Raw genomic sequence first — 25,681 nt, 5'->3', positions numbered from 1 at the left:
ATTTGGAAATGGCACAGGCATTTAGGATGTTATCAATATTAAACCATAAAGTAGTTAAAGAATAAATCTGCCTTATATAATTTCAGAAAACAAAATTTTCTTCTGCTTTTCTGCTAATAAAAATACTTTAAAGGAATATGGCGATAGAATGAAAATGATGATCCTTATACCATCAATATTTATTTGATGAACTGGGCCATGTAAAAATCTACTTAATAACATCATGTACTGTAGCTTTAATGAGGGGATTAATAAAGAAAACAACAAAGACCATACAAAACAAAATACAGCCAAACATAAAATGCAAAATGTTTTTATCATTCTTTTATTTGCAATCTAGATGGAATGTTAATAATAATTCTTAGTCAATAAATATTGTTCTTCACTTGTACAATCTGAATGTAAATTTAAAAAGAAAATGAGACAAAGACCTCCACAACATCAATTTTTGATTTATAACTGTATCCACTTACCAAATACATTTCTGCATTAGATGTAATACGAATGTCCAGCAGCTACTTAAATACATGCATACCTTAATCATATCACAGTCTTTGGACTTTGCTTATGACAGCTGAAAAATTAATGGCCTCCAAAAAGTAAAGACCACCACAAATGTGAAAATAATCTATCCAGTGGTATTGATGTAGGATCATACATCTTCTCTGAATCCTAAAAGAGTTATTCAAGCCCCATCTCATAGGGTGAGGCTTTCAACAAACCTGAAAGAGTGGGTGAACATTGATGCCTAAAAAAAATTGTATAATTACAATTCTAAAACAAAAGTTAAACAGAACCTTTTAAAATCTACTGGTGCAATTTAAAGCTTTCCTAGTGAAGGTGCAGATCTAATAAGTTGGCTTCAATTAATTCTTTTCTGGGGCAACACATACTTCCAATCAGCTGGTGTAAAATGGTCAATGTATATAAGCAATTTCTCATAAGAGAATCAAATTCAAAGATTTATTGAAAAATAACCAGTTTTGGCAAATCTTTAAGCACAAAATCTGTTATTTCTGAGGAATAAAACAATTCTCAGATGTTTGGTAGGCAAATACATGAAAATACACAGATTATGAGCTGCATTTTGATTGACATGCAAGTGAGAATAAACACTGGTTACTGTGAAGCAGAAGAACTCAAAATCACTTTGTGTGCATTCTTATTTCTATCACTCTGAGTGAAGATGAATTAGGGCAAGGGAACACCTTTGTGTGTATTGTTATTTCTATCACTGTGAGTGAATATGATGCATTAGGGCAAAGGAACACTTTTTTCTCTCCTTAGAAAATTGTTCTCTTACGAGTGACTGAATAACTTAACAGAATTGCATGTTTTGAGCCAATACTCACTAAATATGGATTGAAGAATCATTTATTTTGGGTGCAGCCTAAAAAAGGGTAAGTATAAAAACAAACTAATCACATGTAGAATCTGTTGCGATGCGTGGATGCTAGCTGGAATATAATCTTTATTTCCATTTGGTGACAGTATTTGATCTATTCAGGTGTTTTTGCCTTAGTATTACAAAACTATAAAAACTATAATTTTACAATCAACTTAGCACAAGACATCCAAGTAGGCCTGATATTGCTCACCTAGTATACAAGGCAAATTTACATAAAAAAGGCAGTAATTTGGGTTGAAGGACACCCATATCAGTATGATTTCCAGCTATTTGGTTGTAATTGGTGGCATTTAACATCTTGTTTAATTGTGCGTAGACTTTCAGTAACTTTAGCTTTATTAGATATTGTATTGGCAGTTTTTATATAAATGTGAAAGATTTCCATGCAAGGACTCTCCTTATCAAATATGGTCTGGTATGGTTCGATAGTTTTTGGAAAGTCATGAATTTTGCTTTTAAAAAAATTATATACTGGAAACAAAATCCATACCCATTGAGAGAGGAATATCATTTGAAGGTTTTTTATTGGACTGCTATAAAAGCAACACCACTGTGAGGCAAGTCACCTTGAATAATAGTCTAGCACAGCATATCCTATGGAACATTGATATCAATGTGAACAGTTTTCATGCAAGAACTCTACTTATAAAATTTGGTCTGATATGGTTGGGTAGGTTTTGTAAAGTCATTATATGAAGTTTGCTTTTTAAAAACAATATATTGGTAACAATATCCATACCTGTTTGGAAAAAAGTACCATTTGTAGGTTTTTTATTTGGTTGCTATGAAAGGAACACCACTGTGAGGCAAGTCACCTTGCAAAATATTGTCACAGCATATCCTAAGGAACAAATCCTAACAAGTTTAATCAAAATTGACTGAGCCATGGTGAAGAAGTTGAAAACAGGTTTTCTACCTGGTTGCTATGGAAGTCACACCATTAATTGTGGTTCCAACCAGGAAAAATTCTAGTAAACCATAGTCTAAGAATCATTTCTATAAAGTTTTATTAAACTTGGTGCAGCCGATCCAAAGGAGAAATCAAAAGTAGCTTTTGTCATTGGATTGCTGTGGAAGCTGCACTGTTGCAAGGGGAACCATCCTGAGCATAATTTTGAAATAAAATTTCCAATGAAAAATTACTACCAAAATTTGATCAAAGTTGGTTTGGTTGTTTTAGAAATAAAGCTGAAAACAGATTTTACCATATGAATGCTATGTAAGCCAAACTGCCCCTACCAAGAGGAATCAAAACTGGCTCACCCATTCAAGAAAAAACATGATCTTCTAAAACAGGTTTTCAACATGGTTGCTATTGGAGCCACACCACTACTAGGTGAATCAACCTGCACAAATATGTAATACAGCATATTAACCTAAGAACCATTCCTACCATGTTATATCAAACATAGCTCAGACATTTGTTCTGGAGAATTCAAAAAATAGGTCTGCCATACAATTATTATGGAAATCACAACACTGCCAGGGAACATCCTGAAGTCAATTAAAATAGAGCATGCCCAATAATACACTCCTATCAAGTTTAGTCAAGACTGACTTGACTGTATTTTAGAAAAAGACTGAAACGGTTTTTCCACCTGATTGCTATGTGAAGCCACACCATCGCTAGGGGAGCCATCCCTGATGCAATTTGGCAGATATTACTACCAAGTCTGATCACAATCAGGTTTCTAAAGTGTTAAAATACTCCAACATGAGCAATAATCTGTAAGCCTGATTCATCTCTTAGAGTGTATCGAGTACAGAACTACCCATTTATCGTGACATCCTCAGGTTTGGGGTAATACTGTCGACATAAGCGGCTGTCAAGATAAGTGTTATAGTGGGGGTGGGGCATAAAAAAATATAAATTTACCATACATAGCTGTATATGCATGTAAGTTAAATTAGTCTGTAGTGTGCAACTTCTCATCAGTGAATAAGATCTACACTGTGAAAATAAACAACTGAAAATTTAATTAAATGAAGGCAAAATGCAAAACCAGTTTGAAAAACACCTGTATACTGACAACTTACGTATGTGTTACCTTTGCACTATACTGTACAATCCACTGTCAACCAATATGCCAGCAGCATGTGGCAGCATGTACATAAACTGGCCTAGATTTTGGGCTGCCTGAGATAACAGAGGTAAACTTAAATAGGCTGCCAAAGGAAAGAGGTTACTCAAAGGGGAAAATAAAGTCACCAAGTATTGAAATAATTAAGCATAAAACTTGTAAATTTGTAAAACACTGACAATTCCAGAATAGAGAAATTAATGTATTAAACATTTTCAATACATTAAATTCAAACGGAATTTAATTATTAAAAGTTAAGATAATTAAAATTAGATTTTTTGATCATAATGGGTGGAGATATAGACATTTTTTTTGCAAGCTTATTCTGTTTTAACCTTGATATGTATTCTCTCTCTATGAGACGCTGAAACGTTTCCGAATGTCCATGTGCTTCTTCCGATATTGCTAGTGAGCTTGATTGTGAAGAAAAAAATCTGGTCAAACCATCGCACATTGAAAACACTGCTGCTCATAGCCATCAAAAGCATAAAATTACCTTTTTTCCCCCACAGAAAATGAAACTTGCATGACACAGTTAATTTGTTCCAATCTCCGATAACCTTTAAAAATGCAACAATCAATCAGGTTTAATTATATAACTATAAAAAAATCAATGGTCAAGGTTAATACTTTATAACAATTGCAATTTTACTAAGAAAAAATTAAATATGTTTCCCTAATGTTTTATCATATTACTAAACTAAATAAATTCCTTATATATTGCCTTCATTTTTTACATTTTTGATGAAATACAATACACAGGTTATAAGTTCTGAATCACCAAGACATCTTATTGAATTGAAGGAACCTATTCAAAAGTCTACATATGTCATGTTGCACTTTATAGAAAGTTGCAGCTGACTAAAATGACCAGAGGTTTTTATTGCAAAATGACCTAATTGAGATTCGCTAAACCACATCAGTTTGGTCTGTCATCCAGCTTAAAAGCCAAGAAATTCACCTCAATAAACATTTTATTTTCTGTTTAGGCTTTAATGCTACTTTCTATTGAATGCATGTAACATTCTTCATTGGTTAGACAATCTCTAGGAAAACTATGAGAAAAAATATTAATGACTTTCTTATGGACTACAACAAAATACAATAACATCTAACTGGCTTAGTGTAGTGATATCTTGAAATTGAACAATATCACAATTTAATTTTCTTATGAAATACAATAGGACATAATAACAGCTACTGGACTTATTGCAGCTAAATCTTTAAGATGAATCAATTCACAAGATTATTTTCTTGTAGACTGTAAAAGAAAGGCACATAACAAAGGGCACGAACAATAATATAAGAAACAAATGGAGTCCAAATTTTCAAAATCATCAAGTTACATTTGTGTTAATGACAGTGCTTTAAGTTGCAAGAACAAGAATTTATCAGATATGTCTGATACAAAATTAAATAATAAGACCAATGAGTAATAATTTTTATGACTAGTGAAAAATAAAGAAGAAAATATAACCTACGTGTGTCTATTTAAATGTGATTAGATATTCTGGGATGGCCTGTGTGTCACTGAAGATCACAAATATACTTGGATTACTGGTATTGTCAACCACAGAGTCATACAAGTCATTTAGACTTAAAACAGATTTGGGTGGTGGAACTCTCATTCCTTGTTTGCCTGTGGTGTACTGTCCAGTCAAAACACGACAGAAATACATCCTCTTGTTGCCACAGGGGTCAGGCTTGGAATAGGTGTCAGTGGCAGAGTAGCTGGCATTTTTAGCAAAGTACACACCTTCCCCATAGACTGTGGCTACAATTAAGGAAAAATATACAAATACACAAAAAAGCTTTATGGATTATTATGTTCTACACCTAAAAGTATCATATGACTAGTTTTTTGTTCTAAATGTTTGCTGTCACACAAGTTCTGGCTGGTAGAAATATCAGTTAGGTGAAAATTTTCCTTGATCTTTGACTTTTTAAATAAAATGAAATCCAAATACATCTTAGAAATTTGAAGCACTGTATGACTGTATATTTGGTTGCAGTTTTCAATACTTTCTAATTATCCATGATGACACGCAAGAGAAAGCTTTACAATGGGATGGAGTGTGTTATCTGAGAAAGGGTAAATATATAAGACAGAATGTTTTCATATTTTCCAAGGTGAGAAACATGAGAATATATTACACCAGGACTGAGTTATTCAAGAAATAGGAAGTATTTTTGAGAGACAAGAATATTTTCACATTTTCCACATTGAATGGCATGAGAATGTTTTACACCAGAACTGAGTTAATGAAACTGCAAATATCTGACAGAGATAGACAAGAGAATGTGGCTTCAACAATCAGTATCTCAATGATCTGGTTTCTTTTATCCATGACTTGCATGCAAATATAAGAATATAGGATCTTTGAGAGGAGACCATTGACAAGTGTGCTCAAACTAGCTGAACATTACAAGATGTATAAAAATTATATTAAAACAATTTGAGAAGTTTAAAGAAAGCTATTCTAAAAATATGTTTTTGATCATGCATTAAAGAATGCAACAATTATACAGCTATTAAAAAAATCACAAGACCACTCTGGTGGTCTAGGGGCTAGAGTGTCTGCCTTGGATGTGAGGGGCTGTGTGTTCAAACCCTGGCCAAGTCATAACAAAGACTTATAAAAATGGTACAAACAGCTGCCTTGCTAGGCGCTCAGCATTAAGAGAATTGTGTCAGGACTGGTCAGCCTGGTGTCAGATAATGTGACTGGGTGGGACGTCATGCTACATGTCTGGGGCATGATGCCCCAGTGCTAGACATCACTTTAAACTGCCACTGCAGACATCATAGCGATATGACTGAGAAATTGTTAAAGCTATGTTAAAAATCCAAATCACACACACACACACATACACATAAAACAAATATAATGTATCCATTATTAGGGATATGCATAAAGTTTGCATGTTAATAGACTGTAAATGAAAGTTGAGATGTACAGAAAATTCAATAATGGAGCTTGCAAAAATAAAATGTTATTTAGCACGGGTCTAGAAATAGCCTTAAAAGTCTTTAAATCCATGAATAAAATCCTAACTTTCTGAGCATTCTATTATATTTTTAAAAAATTTATTCTTGTTTCATTTCTACATGATGTGATAAAGAATTTGATGATAAAATTCTAAATGAATTTTGTGTCAGGCATTACATTCATCACATACATAGAGTTACTTGTATTTGTCAGATTTATTCTTGCTAACAACAGAATTGCATAAAGATGTATTTACATAAAAATCTGTTAGACATCTGCCTCTAAACAATTTTCATATGAGAAAATTAGTTTTCTGTTATTCACCCAAGTTTGACTTTCGTAACTGCATAAACAGTATTCTATTCATACTACAACATAGTCAATAGACTTAGTCTTCATGTATAATAATTAGTATTTGACCGTCATTTGATTGATCACACTGAATTCTTTTAAAAGTGAATGCAGTTTTAATTGGATCAAATATTCTGCTAACAATACTTAAAAAGTCTTGTAAACCTTTCAAAAACTAACATTACTTTTTGGTCACTATGGCAATCAATGTAAATTTATAATTATTTATCATTTTCAGTATGATTAGTACTAGTTCCTTCTCAATGAACTATAAGAATTATATTTTATATGGAGACAATTTGTGATTAATAACACTAATGAACTTTTGCATCATCTAAATATTATAACATTATGAGATGCATGGATATGATTGAAAGTACAAATTATATAGCATAGACCTAAAAATAATGAACTGAGGATATAAGTGATATGTAGATAAAAAATATTAATGTCCCTGCAGAGACTGTGAATAACTTTATTTGATAGAAAGGTACACATTACATTTGATTTATATTCAACAAATACCTTTCCAAGTTCTTTCTCTATTCAGTTGCAATGGTAACTGTGAACACACATCAATTTCACTGACATTTTTAGTGTTAGCAATCTGCATGCATATACACATGACTTTGTACAATTTTACCCAATCTGAATATAAACATTAGCTTTGAAACAGTTATATGGATTTGGCTCAAAAAGTCTGTATTGTTCTGAAACAATTATGCAGATGGTGCAGTTAGAAATAAATCAGCATCGGTAACAGGGTCATACAAAAACAACGCCACACTATCAGGGTTAAAGTAAATGTTCAGCACGTTAGATTCAATAGAATTATCTGCCTGTAGTGTATCATGTATGTATGGGTGATTACTCCACATTAAAAGTGAATTCTCTGGGACCAAAGTATGTTGTCCTGGAAGAGCCCTCAGTTCAAGCTTTAGTGGTTTTGCATTAAATACACTTAATGAGTGGGGAAAAAAAGAACAAAAGTAATAATGGGTATATTTTAACTTGACACAAAAGTTATTGCAATAATTAAGTTTTAAAACATAATATCCTTTGAATGTTTTTTGACATTTACTTTCTCTTAAAATCTGATGTTTATTTATACTTACCTGCTCTTCAAATATTGTTCACGATAAAATCGCATGATTATTTACATGTACTTTCTCTTCAAATATTCTTTACAAGAAAACCTTATGCCTCTTTACCTTGACTGTTATCCTAAAACTCTGAAAGGTATTTTATCATCTTTTTTTTAAAACTAGCAGATGCTGGCATTCCCCACCTGTAAAGTACATATTTTCAACAGTATAGGATGGCATTCCCCACCTAGAAAGTACACATTTTCAACAGTATAGGTTGACATTCCCCACCTAAAAAGTACACATTTTCAACAGTATAGGTTGACATTCCCCACCTATAAAGTACATATTTTCCATACCGCTTATAATGTGGGGTCAGGTGTGGATCCCATATTTTAACCAGAAAATACCCCAAAAATTCATCCCTATTACTTGAACTTGAAGAAAATCGGAATTAAAATTGGTAACTGAAATGCTGATATGTCGCTCGTTTTATGGTCGTAAATGGTAGATAGGACCTGTAAATTTTAATCACCATTTTGAAATTATCAGCTTTTAATTAGAAGTCATATAATTGGTTACATTTTCTTTCCTAATGATATTCTTAGTATACCATAATTAAAGATATTCAAGGAAATTTTGATCAATGAAAATGTCACTTACGTTTAGTGTATGCTGTACATTAATATTTAAATGCCAATTAAATAATTTTTATTAAATGAAATTTGTGTTTCAATTCTATCTTTTAGTTCCTCTTAAGTGTAATCATCATAAATGCAACATGTATTTAAATGTCAAATGTGTCAATCTACCATAACAGCCATGTCCGCAAGCACTTCTCCAAGAACCTAATTAAATGCTGACCGTGTTTTGATAACTGACTTGCTAAGTATTTATCATATTGTTGCACTGAATTAAAAGCTGGTCTCCTTTTATTATCACTTTAATTAAATCTTTTGAATCAAATAAAGGACATAGAGTAAACCCCGACAGAAAATCCAGAGACGGAGTCCCTAAGGCAGTCTGACGTTGACTTCAACATCATTCCGGCAACTCCAGCAACGCTGTGGTGCCAAGCTGTATCAACATTCATCATTCCCTTGGGTCCACCAGCTACATGGAGAGGGGGGATCTGCTGCATGGGCAACAGCTGATTCTCCATACCACCCTGACCATGCTTTATAGATCCACTGGAGAGGACACTCCAGCATCGTCGTATGACATCAACAGAACACAAGAAGTAGCAGTTTACCGGTTCTAAGTCAGAGCTTGATTGGTAAAGAGCTTGGCACCAGGGGTTACTTCTGATGGTGGGAGAGATCACCATGTCTCACTGGACAGCTACCGCCCACCTCAAGATGGACAGCCCCCAGTCAGTAAGGCACTGCCCACAATGGCCTGCCTGCTTCACTGGGTGCGTGGACCTTAGAGAACCATCTCGACAAGTGGGCCACAACCTCTGCACTAGGAAAGACCCAAAGAAGAAATAAGAAGACTCCAGCTCTTTGTTTTGCAACCTGGAACATCAGGACCATGTGTCCTGGACTGACCGCTGACCTACATCAGATCAACGATGCATGGAAGACTGCCGTCATTGACAGAGAACTCTCCTGACTGAACATCGACATTGCCTGCCTCCAGGAGACCCAACTGGCTGACAGCAGCACCATCAGAGAAGCCAATTACATCTTCTTTTGGCAAGGGAAGCCCTCAGAGGAACCTAGGCAGCACGGTGTAAATTTTGCCGAAAAGAATGTGTTAGTCGCCTGCATTGAACCTCCATCATCAGGTATTGAGAGAATCCTTGCCCTCCGGCTTTCAATATCCTTAGGCCTGGTCAACATCTTCAGCATGTACGCCCCAAGTTCTGAGGTTCTGGATCAAGCAATATCAAGTATCCCAAACAATGAAGGCCTCTACTTACTAGGAGATTTCAATGCTAGAGTGGGAGCTGACCATGAGGCCTGGTCCACCTGTCTCGGCTTTTACGGAAGAGGCAAGATCAACAAGAATGGTCAGTGACTGCTGAAGATGTGTTGCACCCACAGCCTATGTGTGACCAACACTTTCTTCAAGTGCAAGGAGATCCACCAGGTGTCATGGAGACACCCACATTCACGATACTGGCACCAGCTAGACCTCATCATCACCAGGCGTGCAGAACTGGCCAGTGTCCTCCTCACCCACAGCTACCACAGTGCCAGCTGTAACACAGACCATTCCCTCGTGGCCAGCAAAATGCAAATAATACCCAAAGATCAAAGATAACAAGGCAACCAAGCGAAATGTATACTTCGTAAAATAAAGAGCTTGGTTTCAGATACTGAACAGTGTGGGCAAGTGAGTTTTAGAGGCTTCCTGAGCTGGCACTTAGAGATATCCTCAAGGATGATAATAAGTTTCACTATTACTTCCAATGAAATCACGACATCAATATTGTACTAATTGAACAGCACAAAAATTAGGTTTTGAAATAAAAAGAATCTTGTTTGGCGGTGTATCAATAGTTAGTCTAGTTCTCTGCTGTTTTGACTCCCAACTTGGCACATATGATTAAATACCACTCTAGAAACCAGACTAATCAACAAAACAAAAAGCAGTGATGTAATGCACAGATGTTTATGCGTATACATGATGGTTGTTGAAACCAGTAAAAATGATCTTTCACATGTTGGATATTTTGAAAATAAATGTTATTTATACAGAATAATGAACAACTTCATTAGAAAAAGTGTGTTATTATTATCGATGGGATTGTAAAATGAGGATTCAGTCATTAAACAGCCCAGTTCCCTACCCCACTCCCCGAGGTCTTCTCAATGTGTGAGCATTTTTTTACAAACATTTTGGAGATCCCTCAGTAATTCATGCCCTCGCTTATTGTGCATTCTATGTTTGTGGACCCTGTTGTGCGTGAGTTATCAAGGGAGAGGTGTATATGCTGGCATTCCCAACCTATAAAAGTACACATTTTCAGTAGCATATGTTGGCATTTCCTACCTATAAAGTACATATTTTCAGTTTCATCTTGTCATGAATACAGAATATTTAGGAAGTTAATGCTGAAATCAAAATACTGCAAAAGTCCCATTGCTGCTGAAACATCTATAATCTTAATTTACCATTTTTGCCACAGTAACTGCGGTTAAAGCCATGCATGCTGATGCTGTCCACAGAATCTGCACTTGTTCCATGCCATAAACTACTTTCATTTTCGTGACCTGGATTGTTCAATTCTATCAGCTTCTTCTTTGCTTCGTACTGCTGATATAAGGTTCTATTCTGTATTCTCTCCAACTGAAATAAGATAATAAAATTGCATCTAGGTAAAGATACTGCCTCATAAAATCAACTGAAACACAATTTGTTTACATTGTAGATAAAATCCTAGGAAAGTAGATGACAACATCATACAAAAGTGTCCCCATCCTGAGATCTTATAGTTTTAAATAATAACCTATTATACTTCTATTAAAATATGTGGTTCAAATCCTGATTATTTTAAACAGAGGAGTAATGTAACACAACTGAATTTGCAACAGCTGCTTATTTATGGTGGCTTAACTCTTTACCTTCTGCAAGTACTTGCTGCCCTGGCTACTAAGCCTGATTAGCAGCCTGCCTTCTAGCAGCTGTTTGTAGGCTGAACCCCAGAGCATCATAATGGCTGCCTGAGTGAGAACTTCTTGAGTTATTTACATTTTCTGTATCAATTGTGTCCCATGCAAACTATGTAATTTAATGAAATTTTTTTTTAAAAACACTTACCAATGTTTTGTGCCACTCATTTCCACCAACAAGTACATATAATCCACAGGAATCAATGTTTATATTCACATATTTATAATAAAAAAATATATCTCAATATATCTGTGTTTAAAATGTATATTAGATTACTTTTCTCACCACTAGTTTGCACACCAATGTGTCCACTATTTTATTGCAGATTTGGTAATTTTTTATGATTATACTGCCTGAAGCATGTAAAAAGAAATCTATCTCCCTTGCATTTTAATATAAAATAAATGCTGACCCTGAAACTGCTGTAAAGTAATCCACATTTACCGGTCTCACGTGTTCCGACCAGATTTGATTGTCTATCGCGTTTCATCCTCAGATTCAGATAAATCTGAAATGTCAAGTGTTGAAACAGGACTAATATACTAATGTCCAATCCTTCATCTTGAATCTGGTTAAAATCAATGTCATCACTTTCAAATCCTTCAAAACTTCCATCAGAATCGTCGTCAGAATACTTGAATGTTGACATTGTTTTACTGTCACCATTTACCTCGTTTTCAATAGAATTTCCCACTTATATGCTGTAAAACTACTAATAGAATACGTTCATCATTTTATGTAAGGACTATTTTCATTGGCTAAATATTATAAAAGAGAACGAATGTTTGTAATTTCATCCAAAACAAAGCTTTAATATGAAACATGTATATGCGTATCTGGGGTTTCAAAAGACTTGGCCAGAAACGCATGTATGAGCCAGCCAGGACAGAGAGAGTATTATTAGCAGGTTGTACATGCATTTCTGGGGTTCAAGACTATTTTTATGGTCGCATATATGCATTAGCAGAAGGTAAAGAGTTAAAGAAATTCATGTGCAGCTTTACCTGGCTAAGGTAGATACAGTGAATGCAGAATACACACAAAATATCAATACATCATATTAAAAATGTATAAATGCCACACAGATTTAGTGCACATCAATATTACTCCATTTTATGTTCAAAGTTGGTAATTACATCAAAAGTACCCAACAAATACAAACAGTACCGAATTAACAACAATTTTAGTGGTGAAAAACTTATTTGTCTCCAGTTTTATCAACATAAATTGTCAGTCTGGTTTTAATTGATGTTCTGAAGGAGAGCTGCAATCTATAGTGGAAAGACAGGCAGATCAGCAGACAGATGTGCAAGGAGTGATAGCAATCTGAATACCAGTAATGGAAAGACATGCAGATCAGCAGGCAGATGTGAAAGGAGTGATAGCAATGTGAATACCAGTAATGGAAATACAGGCAGATCAGCAGACAGATGTGCAAGGAGTGATAGCCAATGTGAATATCAGTAATGGAAAGACAGGCAGATCAGCACACAGATGTGCAAGGAGTGATAGCAATGTGAATACCAGTAATGGAAAGACATGCAGATCAGCAGACAGATGTGCAAGGAGTGATAGCAATCTGAATACCAGTAATGGAAAGACATGCAGATCAGCAGACAGATGTGAAAGGAGTGATAGCATTGTGAATACCAGTAATGGAAAGACATGCAGATCAGCAGACAGATGTGCAAGGAGTGATAGCAATCTGAATACCAGTAATGGAAAGACATGCAGATCAGCAGACAGATGTGCAAGGAGTGATAGCAATGTGAATACCAGTAATGGAAAGACAGGCAGATCAGCAGACAGATGTGCAAGGAGTGATAGCCAATGTGAATACCAGTAAAGGAAAGACAGGCAGATCAGCAGACAGATGTGCAAGGAGTGATAGCAATGTGAATACCAGTAATGGAAAGACATGCAGATCAGCAGACAGATGTGCAAGGAGTGATAGGCAATGTGAATACAAGTAATGGAAAGACAGGCAGATCAGCAGACAGATGTGCAAGGAGTGATAGCAATGTGAATACCAGTAATGGAAAGACAGGCAGATCAGCAGACAGATGTGCAAGGAGTGATAGCAATGTGAATACCAGTAATGGAAAGACATGCAGATCAGCAGACAGATGTGCAAGGAGTGATAGCCAATGTGAATACCAGTAATGGAAAGACAGGCAGATCAGCAGACAGATGTGCAAGGAGTGATAGCAATGTGAATACCAATAATGGAAAGACATGCAGATCAGCAGACAGATGTGCAAGGAGTGATAGCCAATGTGAATACCAGTAATGGAAAGACATGCAGATCAGCAGACAGATGTGCAAGGAGTGATAGCAATGTGAATACCAGTAATGGAAAGACAGGCAGACCAGCAGACACATGTGCAAGGAGTGATAGCCACTGTGAATGCCAGTAAAGGAAAGACAGGCAGATCAGCAGACAGATGTGCAAGGAGTGATAGCAATGTGAATACCAGTAATGGAAAGACATGCAGATCAGTAGACAGATGTGCAAGGAGTGATAGCAATGTGAATACCAGTAATGGAAAGACAGGCAGATCAGCAGACAGATGTGCAAGGAGTGATAGCCAATGTGAATACCAGTAATGGAAAGACAGGCAGATCAGCACACAGATGTGAAAGGAGTGATAGCAATGTGAATACCAGTAATGGAAAGACATGCAGATCAGCAGACAGATGTGCAAGGAGTGATAGCAATGTGAATACCAGTAATGGAAAGACAGGCAGATCAGCAGACAGATGTGCAAGGAGTGATAGGCAATGTGAATACAAGTAATGGAAAGACATGCAGATCAGCAGACAGATGTGCAAGGAGTGATAGCAATGTGAATACCAGTAATGGAAAGACAGGCAGATCAGCGGACAGATGTGCAAGGAGTGATAGCCAATGTGAATACCAGTAATGGAAAGACTGGCAGATCAGCAGACAGATGTGCAAGGAGTGATAGCAATGTGAATACAAGTAATGGAAAGACATGCAGATCAGCAGACAGATGTGCAAGGAGTGATAGCCAATGTGAGTACCAGTAATGGAAAGACAGGCAGATCAGCAGACAGATGTGCAAGGAGTGATAGCAATGTGAATACCAGTAATGGAAAGACATGCAGATCAGTAGACAGATGTGCAAGGAGTGATAGCAATGTGAATACCAGTAATGGAAAGGCATGCAGATTGGCATGCCAACAGATGTATGGACTGATGGCCAGTATGAATACCTGTAATGGAACAACATGTAGACTGGCATGCCAAAAGATGCATGAACTGATGGCCATTAATGTGAATACCTGATGTGATGCAGGGTATCCAAGTTTTTCCCTATCATGCACCCCCACCCCCTGCAGGGTATATATTGTCTCCTATGTCAAATTATGCACCAAGTTCAAGATTGTAAATGAGTTTAATGTTCATTATATAATTATATTTTACATTTCAGCTAAATTTTTCTAAGTTTAAAGATGATATAATAACAAGAAGACAAGATCGGTATAATAAAATCAGCATCTTCAATTTAATAACTTACTAATTTATGAAGAGCAGCAATTCTGTTGTGTTTACTAAAATCTTAACCTACCAAAGATGGATCTGATTCACTATGGTAATCAGATTTCAAGCTACTGTAAATGAGAAGGGTAGATGACTATTTTATTGATTCTGAATTACAAAGAGGGCATGTGGCATCATTGCGGGACATTTGAGATGACTCAAGGTGAGTTATGAATTGACCATGTTTGGCTGAAATGGTTCTGCTGTGGTTCGATGGTAAGCAAAAAGGATGATTCATCATACCGTAGTATTTTATACTATTTACAACGAAAGAAGCCAACACAGATTTTGGTCATTTATTACTCTTTACAAAAACCTGCAGGTTATATACGTCCACAGGTAATCTAATACATTTTTTTTACATGCAGTAGAAAAACTGGCGGTAATACATGAGTGCATGTTATACTTGGATGCTAATTTATGGTAATGGAAAAATAAGCAGACTGGCATGTCAATAGATGCATGGACTGATGGCCTAGATGAATACCTATAACTGAAAGACACGCTTATTGGCATGCCAACAGATGCATGGACTAATGATCAGTGTGAATACCTGTAATGGAAACACATACAGACTGGCATGCCAACAGATGCATGGACTAATGATCAGTGTGAATACCTGTAATGGAAACACATACAGACTGGCATGCCAATAGATGCATAGACTGAAGGCCAATTTGAATACCTGTAATGGAAAGTCATGCAAATCAGCATGCCAACAGATGCATGGACTAATGACTAGTGTGAATACCTGTAATGGAAAGAAAGCAGATTGGCATGCCTTGGAATGTTGTCCAATGTAAATACTTTCAATGGCCTTCTTTAAATCATGGTATAAACAGAAACAAGTGTAGTCTTCAGAATACGGTTTAAACCATCACTTAACCTTTCAGTCAGTGGACTGTACAGTCATGCATTTATTCATGTTTCAATGTAGTCGTGTCTGGGCCACTGAGGTCCAGCCTATAAATGCCATCTAACAGTTGCATGATAATGGATTCTGCACATGATTTCAATTTAATAAATTCTGTTGTTACTGTAAACATAAAGTTGAATGGACATGTACATGATGATAAATATGTCAAATGAAAATACTTTTTGTGCATGTCTATGATCCCTCTGTGGAAATCAATTTTTGGAGGAAAATAAGTGTTTTCAATAATACTTGCTCAGTCATAATACATTAGAGGAACATCAGTAACCTGCAAATCCTGCACTCCCAATAAAGTGTTTTGGCTTATTATAGGAATAAATATGCTACAAGTCATCAGGTTGCAAAGACAGAAGTCAGATGAGAGTCTTCCCTAGAGAGAATGGTATCAAATCCTGTCAACTGTCTGTTACTACTGGAGTAGAAGTGTATGCAATTACTAGAATGTAACTGTATTGAGGGCTTGGGAGTGTGCATTCATATTATGATCAGAGAAACATTACTGGAGATCTGAAGCATATTGTATTCAAGGAGGGCATGGCATACATTTCAAACCCATGATCATATCATTACCTGAGAAACTTCTACCAAAACATAAATAATCTGTTGACACCACTGCTGGAAGCAGTGGAAACGTGACTCCTATGTCCTCACGAAATACTGATTACTTTTTATAAACATTATTCAATGATAATATGATACAAAATAATGAAAAAAGTGCAGGGTGTTAAATTATTTTACCTGGGAGTTGGCTCTGGCATCCTGATGCAAAGCAGTTTTGAGTCTCTTGTAAGACATGGACTACGAATAGTGCTAGATACATCATTAATGAAATGATGAATGGTAGATCTTGCTAATAAAAGCACAGGTCATCATGAGAGAAACTGAATCCTCATGGCAGAATTGCAGATAGTTTAGGTCAACTGTTAAGGCATGAATTTCACTGATCCTGCCTGCTGTAGTCAGTATGACTTGGCAGCAGATAATATACAAAAGAAGTGTCACTAAAGCTTCAGAGAGTGGTTTGAAAGGTGCTTTGCTCAAACATATTAGAATCAAAGATAGGTTCCATTTTTGAGAAAGAGCTAAGGATTTGAAAGAAGTTGAGTACTACAGAAGGTCAGAAAACTTTTTCTTCAAGCTGATGTCCTCCATTCCATAATAGCAACATTTTAAGGCTTATGTCTTCCTTCCTATGATGGCAAAACTTTCAAATGCAAAGATAGCCTTTCTTGATTAATAGCTTGATGCAGAATGGTCATTGGTGGAGCATAAGAGAGACAAAACTCTTGAGGCAACAGCCATAACACTTCTTCAATATTTACCTGGAACTCTCAGTCATCCCTGGTTATCAATGGGCTAAGGATAGAAGATGGGGTTCGTGAGCAAGTGTACATCTTCAAACACAGAGGAGTATAGTGACAAAGAAGCCTCATGCAATGGTAGCAATAAAGAAGCTGGCAAAGCAGGTAGTCAGGGATGATGAACAAAGCTTGGATTATGTCATTGTTTGGACATGGTGATCTCCAGGTTTTCACTTGTAATGTCATCAAAGAAAGATTTGAGGAGAATACTGGATATCTGGGAAATTACCATAGCCAGTACTGGGTTGCAATGGTGTCAGCACCAGTGATGGATCTGTTTGGTACTGGTCTGCAAAGACTTCATAGGTCCAGCACTGGACATCATGGGGGACTTGTTCACCAAATCCAGTGCCTGTTATGCATAGAGTCCAAGACAGACCTGGGCTTGAAGTAGCATGAGTGGGTACCAGACACTATGTGTATCTTGTGTCTGGGATTTGTTATCCCAGGAAAATGGATCATCTAACCCACTGCTGGGGCTGGAGTGGACAAAGTCTGAGTCAGAGGTTTGGTGCTGACTATTGGGGGATTTATTACCAAACCAGTAGTTGGGACTGTGTGGTCATGGGTTGTCCAGGACAGATCTGTGCGAGTCACAATACATGATGGTCCCAGATGGCAAAAATTGTAGGACCCTCTAAGGAATTGGTGATACTGCCTTGAGATTTGACTGAGGCAGCACTGGTGGTAATGCTTATAGTGTAAAGATCGTTGTTTGACTGTAACTATCATCCCTCTCTCTTCCAACCAGTAAATGAATATCACATGTATAGTCCATACAAAATATATATCAGACTGATAACCAAACATTAAAATTTTAATACTTTTGAGTGATTATTCTAACGAGTAAACAGAACTTTGTTATTTGTTTCTTTACACTGCAACTAGCAATTATACCTTTTTCCTAAACTTGACATTTGATCATGCTTAGCATGGTACAGTGCAAAAATGATAACTATGCAGTCATGAACAAATTCAATTTACTGAAAACATCTGAAACACCATCTCACTAGGTAATCATGAAGTCAAAATTTAGAATAGTCACACTGCTTCGAACATCATTATTTCCATTCACTGTCATGTAAGCTCTACCAAAAAGATAACGTTTTAGAATCGGCAAGTTGATAAAGAACATGGCATAAAACAGGTGATAAATCAAAGTAAAAAGATGACCTTTTAAGAACTATGGATTAAATACTTTCAATGCTATATCTGAGTCTAAATTGGACTTTTTACATGGCAAAATTACAAGATAATTGAGTTATCTAATATGAGTATGATTTGTATTCAATGTGTTGCACACTGGTCAAATTCCATCAAAAGATGAACTGTTACAATTTTTACTGAGAAATTATCTAAAATAGTCCCCACACTGAATTTTAAAAGCAATTGAGAGTTACTGACTCTTTATACCTATAGTCTGTCATTCACACTAAATGTTGTTGTTGTTTTTATAGGTTTAATGCCAATGTATGTTCATTTAATTATATACAAAATGTGTGAGAAATGAGAAAACCCATCATGTTGTCAAACTGAGTCCATGTAGAGCAAATCTGGTAGCCTATTGTAATGCAGATATATTATAATATTCAGTCAAAATACTACCTTTATGATAGTCCTCCTTCTCCCTACTGACTGTTGGAACTCTTTCTGTACATCTTGGTATTCCTTATCAGTGCCTTGTAGATTCACGACTTTGAGGTTTTCATTGGGTGCCATCTTTGTCCATGTTGAAGGAAACTCAGAGACAGTCATCTCTGTAGTGAAATTGAGAGAATTGGCAAACAAATTCACTTGTTAATGAGTATTTATTACAGATATGCTTAAAAAGAGTTCAGCAAATGTCAGAAAGAATTGGATTAAAAAATTTTAAATCTAAAATTGCATGCACTTTTGCCATTTACATACAATTCATGATAAACCTGGACTCCATCTTGATGGTTCTCTTATCTCAGCTGTGGAGAAGACCATCAGGAGACAAAATTTGTATGACTTACTTTTACCATAAACTGATTTTCCTTCTGCACATTAGATACATGACTAGGCAAATTAAAAGCCCTAGATTAAATCTGACTAAAAAACACACATACAGCATACTGAAGTTCAAATATCTATGTCCATATTAATGAGTGTCCTCAAAAGTAGAAAAAAAAGTGACAAGATTTTAAACAGAGCCATCCTGGTAGCCATACTGAATATCAAAGGAGCATCATTTACAGTTAGGAAATAATCTGTGAAGAAATCTACCTGTCAGGTTTCATAAAAATTCTCATTATGATTCAAGACATGTAAAGATAATCCACAGACTTATATGGACACATGAAAGACAACTGCAGTACCATAAACACCACTGACTTCATGATCAGCAGAGCTAACAATGCAGAGTGTTTTAGAAATGCACAAATGCCTGAAAACTGAATCTGAGCTCTTTTTTGGACTTGATGGATTATTGTACATAAGAACAACTTAACTTGCCTATTTCCACACATATCTGGTTATTTTTATTTTTACAGACAATTATTCCAAATTTAGGCACAAATCAAGTCAAATTTATCTACTTAGTGTAACTTCGACTTGCTTGTGGTAAAATTGTCCATAAGGAGATTTATCTACTTAGTGTAACTTTGACTTGCTTGTGGTAAAATTGTCCATAAGGAGATTTATCTACTTTGTGTAACTCTGACTTGCTTGTGGTAAAATGGTCCACAAGGAGATTTATCTACTTTGTGTAACTCTGACTTGCTTGTGGTAAAATGGTCCACAAGGAGATTTATCTACTTTGTGTAACTCTGACTTGCTTGTGGTAAAATGGTCCATAAGGAGATTTATCTACTTAGTATAACTTTGACTTGCTTGTCGTAAAATGGTCCATAAGTTTGCTAACCACATCGCCCCCCCCCCCCCCACATAAAAACAAGTCCAAAAGGTCCAAATGCAGACATACAATAGCTTAAAGTTGTGGCAATCTAATCCTGTGATCTACATATGCCTACGAACATGACTACAAAATTACATTGGTTTTTCTCAAGAGGTTGTTGTCCCATGATGAAATGAGATATGAAAGGATGGACTGGATTAAATTAAGACGACTTCACTGCATAAGGAATGGGGGTATAAAAATACCAAATTATAAGTCACTAGCTGTAAATTAGGTTTAGCTTATTTCTGAATATAACATACAGGCATTTTTGGCAGAATGTTTCCAAGTTAATTCTCAAAAACTGGGCACATATTTAAAAGCAGTATAAAGATTATTCAGTGAAAGTTATAAGAGTGTGGTGGATATTTGTCAAGAGCATTATGTAAATAATACCTTGTATAAGGTCCTTTCTGACAACTGTGACAGTGTCACTGGGATCCTTTACAGGAAACTCCTCCATCTTGCTAAAATCAATCTTGTATTCATCTCCATCATTGCTTAGGAATGTGGCAAATAGTTTCTGGTCCTTATAAGCAGTCTCAATGAGCAAGTTGACATCAGCTGGGTATTCTCTCAGCTCAGAACTTTCTGTAGTAATTTCAATATAGTGCCATTGGACAAGCTTTTGCAGCAGTTCTGCACTCCTCTTGTCTTGTTCTTTCTTGTCAGCTTCTCGTATAAGTCTATGAATTCCATCTGACACTTTCATAATTCCATCGGACACCCCTTCAATTGTAATTTTACCATTCTTGTGGTCCACTGTAAGTTGTAATCCCCATGGCTTAGCAAGTTTCTGAAGCTCTGAAATCTTAAAATAAGGAATAAAGTGGATGCACTGCATTTGAGACTACTCAGCTGTGTGATATGACACTTAGATATCAGTGACAAAGATACTGGATGACACTGATCACTATATATACACACCTATAAGCTGGATACAGCCGTATACTGCACTGAATCAAATCTGCCATCACACAACATACTGATAGATTTGGTTCTATGCAGTTTGGTAGAAGTAGAACAAAAACATAGACCCTGATCTGCTGGTGCATTATGTGATAGCAGATCATGATCTATGTTGTCTGCTGAAAAGCAAAAAAAAATTCTGTTTCAATTACTTGACACCTATTTAAGGGCTAATTATGGAGGTTTCTGTTTAATTCTATTTTTCAATCTTCCATGCCTGAAAACCTCATAAATACCATATTATCAAAAAGTCTATCAGATAATGTTTACAAACAGACTCTCAAAAATGGTGAGGCAGGTATTATCTGTCACTGATATCTATGTGGAAGTGATGTATTACTAGAAGTAGAAATTTAAGGTGTAGGTAATTTACTGTAGTTTGGTCTATGTGGAATGAAAGAAACTGAATGACTAATGCCACACAAGCAGTCAACATGGTCACTGATTGATTGAGAGAAGACAGGAAAAACAGATCATAACGATCATTGGAAAGAATTTTTTAAATAATAAGAATTCAAATGCTGTAACATGATCATGGCATATTTTCTAACTTTTATATTTTAATAAAGCAAAGTCAGAGGATAAGCATATCAGACCCCTACTTTAAATCAATAATATAGATATCAACTTTTATAAAATAAACTGAAGTTCTTTAAAATTGCTGGACCCTGCTCCCTTAAATCTAACCCCTTATTTCTTCACAGTATAATCTCAATGTATTCTACTTAATATCTGCAGTTCTTATTTCTTCACCATAAATCAATTATGCAAAGTGAAGATATGCGTCTGCAGTAAATTATTCCCTTCTAAATGATAAAGGATGCTTTTATTGCAATTATCTCTCACTCATGCCCCCCCTCTCAATAAAGTTCTAATTACTCCCTGATTATTACCTAAATGATATTTTAAAATCCTTTTCTTGATTATTAAGAATGATGTGTGATGATCTGATTGCTTGTAATAAGATTGTAAAAATAAAATTAGAATGAGCAATTGAGTCTGCTTGGAAAGCTCTTCATAATACTTCCAAAAGACACAACCACATCACTAATTTTAATATGTGTACCATTTTTATAAAAATGTCTTAAATGATTTACAAGTTTTTCCATGCAAAAAGAACTTGTAAATGAAGGATTGGCAAATGAATGAACCAACAAATGAAAAAAGTACCATTAAAACAACCTACTGCAAGAAGTGTTTTTGTGAAACCCCATGCTCACAACTGTACAAAAGGAGAGGGAAAAATAAAATTCCATGTAGGCCACTGTGACAGATTTGCACCATTTGATTTAGGAACAACTAATTATCATATAGAAATGTTTCAGTGTAAATCCCATCTTAATACAGCCACCCATTCTTCTGGAGTAGCCATAGCAAGACTTTCATGATAGCCATTTTTGGGAATGTCAGACTGGCACCATTTTTAAACAGAACTACTTAGATATAGTAAGAATTGTTTTAGAAACAAAATCGGTTTTAATATGGCAATCCAGTCAAGAGGAACAGCCATAACAAGATTTGTCAGGATAGCTACTGTGGAGGCCATTTTAGTCATTTTCATTTATGATCAATTAGATATCATAAGAAAGCCTTTTAGTAAGAAACTGAAATCCAAATGACCATCCATTTTGAAGAAATAGTGATACAATATTTTCATGGCTGCTGTGGTGGCCATGTTGGGTGTTAGAATGGTGCCATGAAGGATACATTACCATCTTTACCCCAAGTTTTCAGAGACCATTCATTTTTCTCATCAACATTTTTGTATGCTCCCAAGGTTTTAATAGGCATGCTCAGTAATTGTATTGTTTACACACTAAATAAGATCTGTAACATTTTTCATTAAGAAACAGCAACTTATGGTAATTTAATACAGCATCCAGAGTTTGAAAAATATAACAACATATACTTCCTCATTTCCAGATTATCAACCAGTTTTCATCAACTTTATCTACTTGGAATCATTTGACATGGATCATGTCTGTAACATTCTAGCTTCCAAGCTAACATTACTGCAAAGACTAAAGAAATATCTACCAGCACATGCAAAAAAAATATTCAACTCATGTAGTACTTATCATGCAATACTATATATATATAATGTGTGTTCTCTTATTTGAATTATACCCTATATTTCCCAGTATTCATATTTGCATTTAATTGTACCATTGGATTTAAGCAATATTTTATTTCCAAGTAAAAAAATTATCTGAGTTACTTTGGTCATATGACTCTAAAAGGAGAATAGAAAGTACATTGTAACAAATTTTAACTGAGTAACCAGAGTTCAGATTAAATTATTGTAATTGCAAGTTAGTAAAAATGCTTAATCAATGACCCTTAATAAATATTTTTCAATTTTCTTTATTTTTAAGTTCTCAATAACGGCACTTTCAAAGATTTCTAAACGAGTTTGAAACAACCCCTGTACCATGTACATGAGGACAGATGCACATGTGCCTTCAAAACATACTGTTCGTCCTCATTTCTTTGTTGCAGATAAAACAATACCATCACTATTCATACATATCACATTGAAACGCATACAGTTACAGACTCTTTATAGTCAGTATATGAACTAAACCCTTTTTTCCAACCAAATCAACACAGATGGTAAGTGCATCTATGTTTGGAAGGAGGGTTTTTTATAATGTAATCACTCACTTTGTTGATGTTGTTGTTGTTCTAGGGTTTAATGCCATTTTTCAGCACAATATAGGCTATACATGGCGGCCAGTATAACTGGTGGAGGAAGAACCCTGGAAAACCCAGGCAAGAACCACTAACCCACGAGAAGCTACTGGCAGGCTTTCCCACATACCCATGCTAGCTGAACCTTGGACTCGAACCCATGCAGACAGAGGTGAGATGGCAGTGATCCGGAATGGTGAGTGCTTTAAACCACTCGGCCACTCGGGGCCCCCAATCACTCACTTTAATAGCTTCATTCCATTGATAGTCCATTGACAGGATTGCAAATTTATGGTTTCTTTATTTGTCTACATATCTGTAGTCATTTTAGGCAATGGTTAAATAGTATCTGCTTTGCTTTTTTTTCCATATTTTCACAAATACGAGTCAAGTCAGAAAACAACTTAGACCTTACAATGCATCTCATGAATTGTCCCATACATTTCTGACCTACATAAATTGCATTTTAAAGTTAAATCTTAAATAACATAATACCTAGGCTTTGCTTTCTATGAATTGTATATTTTTCTGAATATATTTTCCTGATGATTTACGAAAACAAACAATCTAATAAACTGGTACATCCCAGACAGAGCAATGTCCGCCATTATTTTCCCTGTTACAATGCAGTTTCAAACTAATTTTATGATGAAATAGCATACAAGAGGCAGTCAAGATATCCAGATCACCGATTCTGATCTTAAAACACAAATTGCTATTTACATACTATTGTTAAAGCTTTGAAACACAAGTTTGTATGTTTCATCATCGAGGGATAACTGGGCAGTGGTAATTGCTAACTTAACTTGGGGAAATGGTTAATGGTCAATCAGCTATCAAAACACATGCCTGTGAATGTGCAAGAGTTTGTTTTCATTGTAATTAATATCAAAACAAGGGGCAAACTACTGATGGCTTTTTGCTACAACACTAGAACTAACCTGGCTAAGGCAAGAGGGGCATCTAAAAAAGTATGGTCAGTCAATGTACCTCTAAAAAATCACAGAGCAAAGTTGTTTTTGTTTTCCTAACTGAAGAAGGCAAAATTTACATTTTTTAGGTGATGTAGTCACCCACTTCACCAGATAGAGTTACCCCTGTAGAATAATATAAAATGTCTATCCAATGATACCATCTGCTGACATGTTCAAGTCCTTAATTGGGCTTCCTTTTGAAAAAAAAATTCCTATGATTGATGTATTTCCCATAGGTGAACACTTTTATACTCTAGTGATATACCTCTCTAAACTAACAATTTTACCTAGTACATACTCTAGTGATATACCTCTCTAAACTAACAATATTACCTAGTACATACTCTAGTGATATACCTCTCTATACCTCTCCAAACTAACAATATTACCTAGTACATACTCTAGTGATATACCTCTCTAAACTAACAATTTTACCTAGTACATACTCTAGTGATATACCTCTCTAAACTAACAATATTACCTAGTACATACTCTAGTGATATACCTCTCTATACCTCTCCAAACTAACAATATTACCTAGTACATACTCTAGTGATATACCTCTCTAAACTAACAATATTACCTAGTACATACTCTAGTGATATACCTCTCTAAACTAACAATATTACCTAGTACATACTCTGGTGATATACCTCTCTATATCTCTCCAAACTAACAATATTACCTAGTACATACTCTAGTGATATACCTCTCTAAACTAACAATATTACCTA

General features: G+C 35.5%; 1 protein-coding gene across 1 annotated transcript; it reads right to left on the bottom strand.

Moving 5' to 3' along the window:
• Positions 1 to 309: 309 nt before the first annotated feature.
• Positions 310 to 21,671, bottom strand: LOC149771978 (protein mono-ADP-ribosyltransferase PARP14-like). Its single transcript, XM_089947993.1, has 4 exons — positions 20,710 to 21,671; positions 19,002 to 19,153; positions 11,038 to 11,212; positions 310 to 5,263 (listed from the first exon to the last, which is right to left on the bottom strand). Exons 1-4 carry the CDS (start codon positions 21,155 to 21,157, stop codon positions 4,977 to 4,979), a joined length of 1,062 nt encoding a protein of 353 aa, XP_089804119.1. The 5' UTR covers positions 21,158 to 21,671; the 3' UTR covers positions 310 to 4,976.
• Between the last annotated feature and the right edge of the window lie 4,010 nt (positions 21,672 to 25,681).

This window comes from Sinohyriopsis cumingii, unplaced genomic scaffold (genome assembly GCF_028554795.1).
Source record: "Sinohyriopsis cumingii isolate HCF-2022 unplaced genomic scaffold, ASM2855479v2 utg001530l, whole genome shotgun sequence".
Lineage (NCBI taxonomy): Eukaryota > Metazoa > Mollusca > Bivalvia > Unionida > Unionidae > Sinohyriopsis > Sinohyriopsis cumingii.
The sequence above is the reverse complement of the archived record's forward strand: the minus strand, read 5'-3'. Positions and strand labels throughout refer to the sequence as shown.

Excerpts from the sequence above, each read along its gene's own strand:
- LOC149771978 (XM_089947993.1), bottom strand. The coding sequence starts at position 21,157 with ATGCAGTGCATCCACTTTATTCCTTATTTTAAGATTTCAGAGCTTCAG. Across the intron at positions 19,154-20,709 it reads CAGAAAGGACCTTATACAAG|AGATGACTGTCTCTGAGTTT; the intron begins GTATTATTTACA and ends ATTTCACTACAG. Across the intron at positions 11,213-19,001 it reads GAAGGAGGACTATCATAAAG|TTGGAGAGAATACAGAATAG; the intron begins GTAGTATTTTGA and ends ATCTTATTTCAG.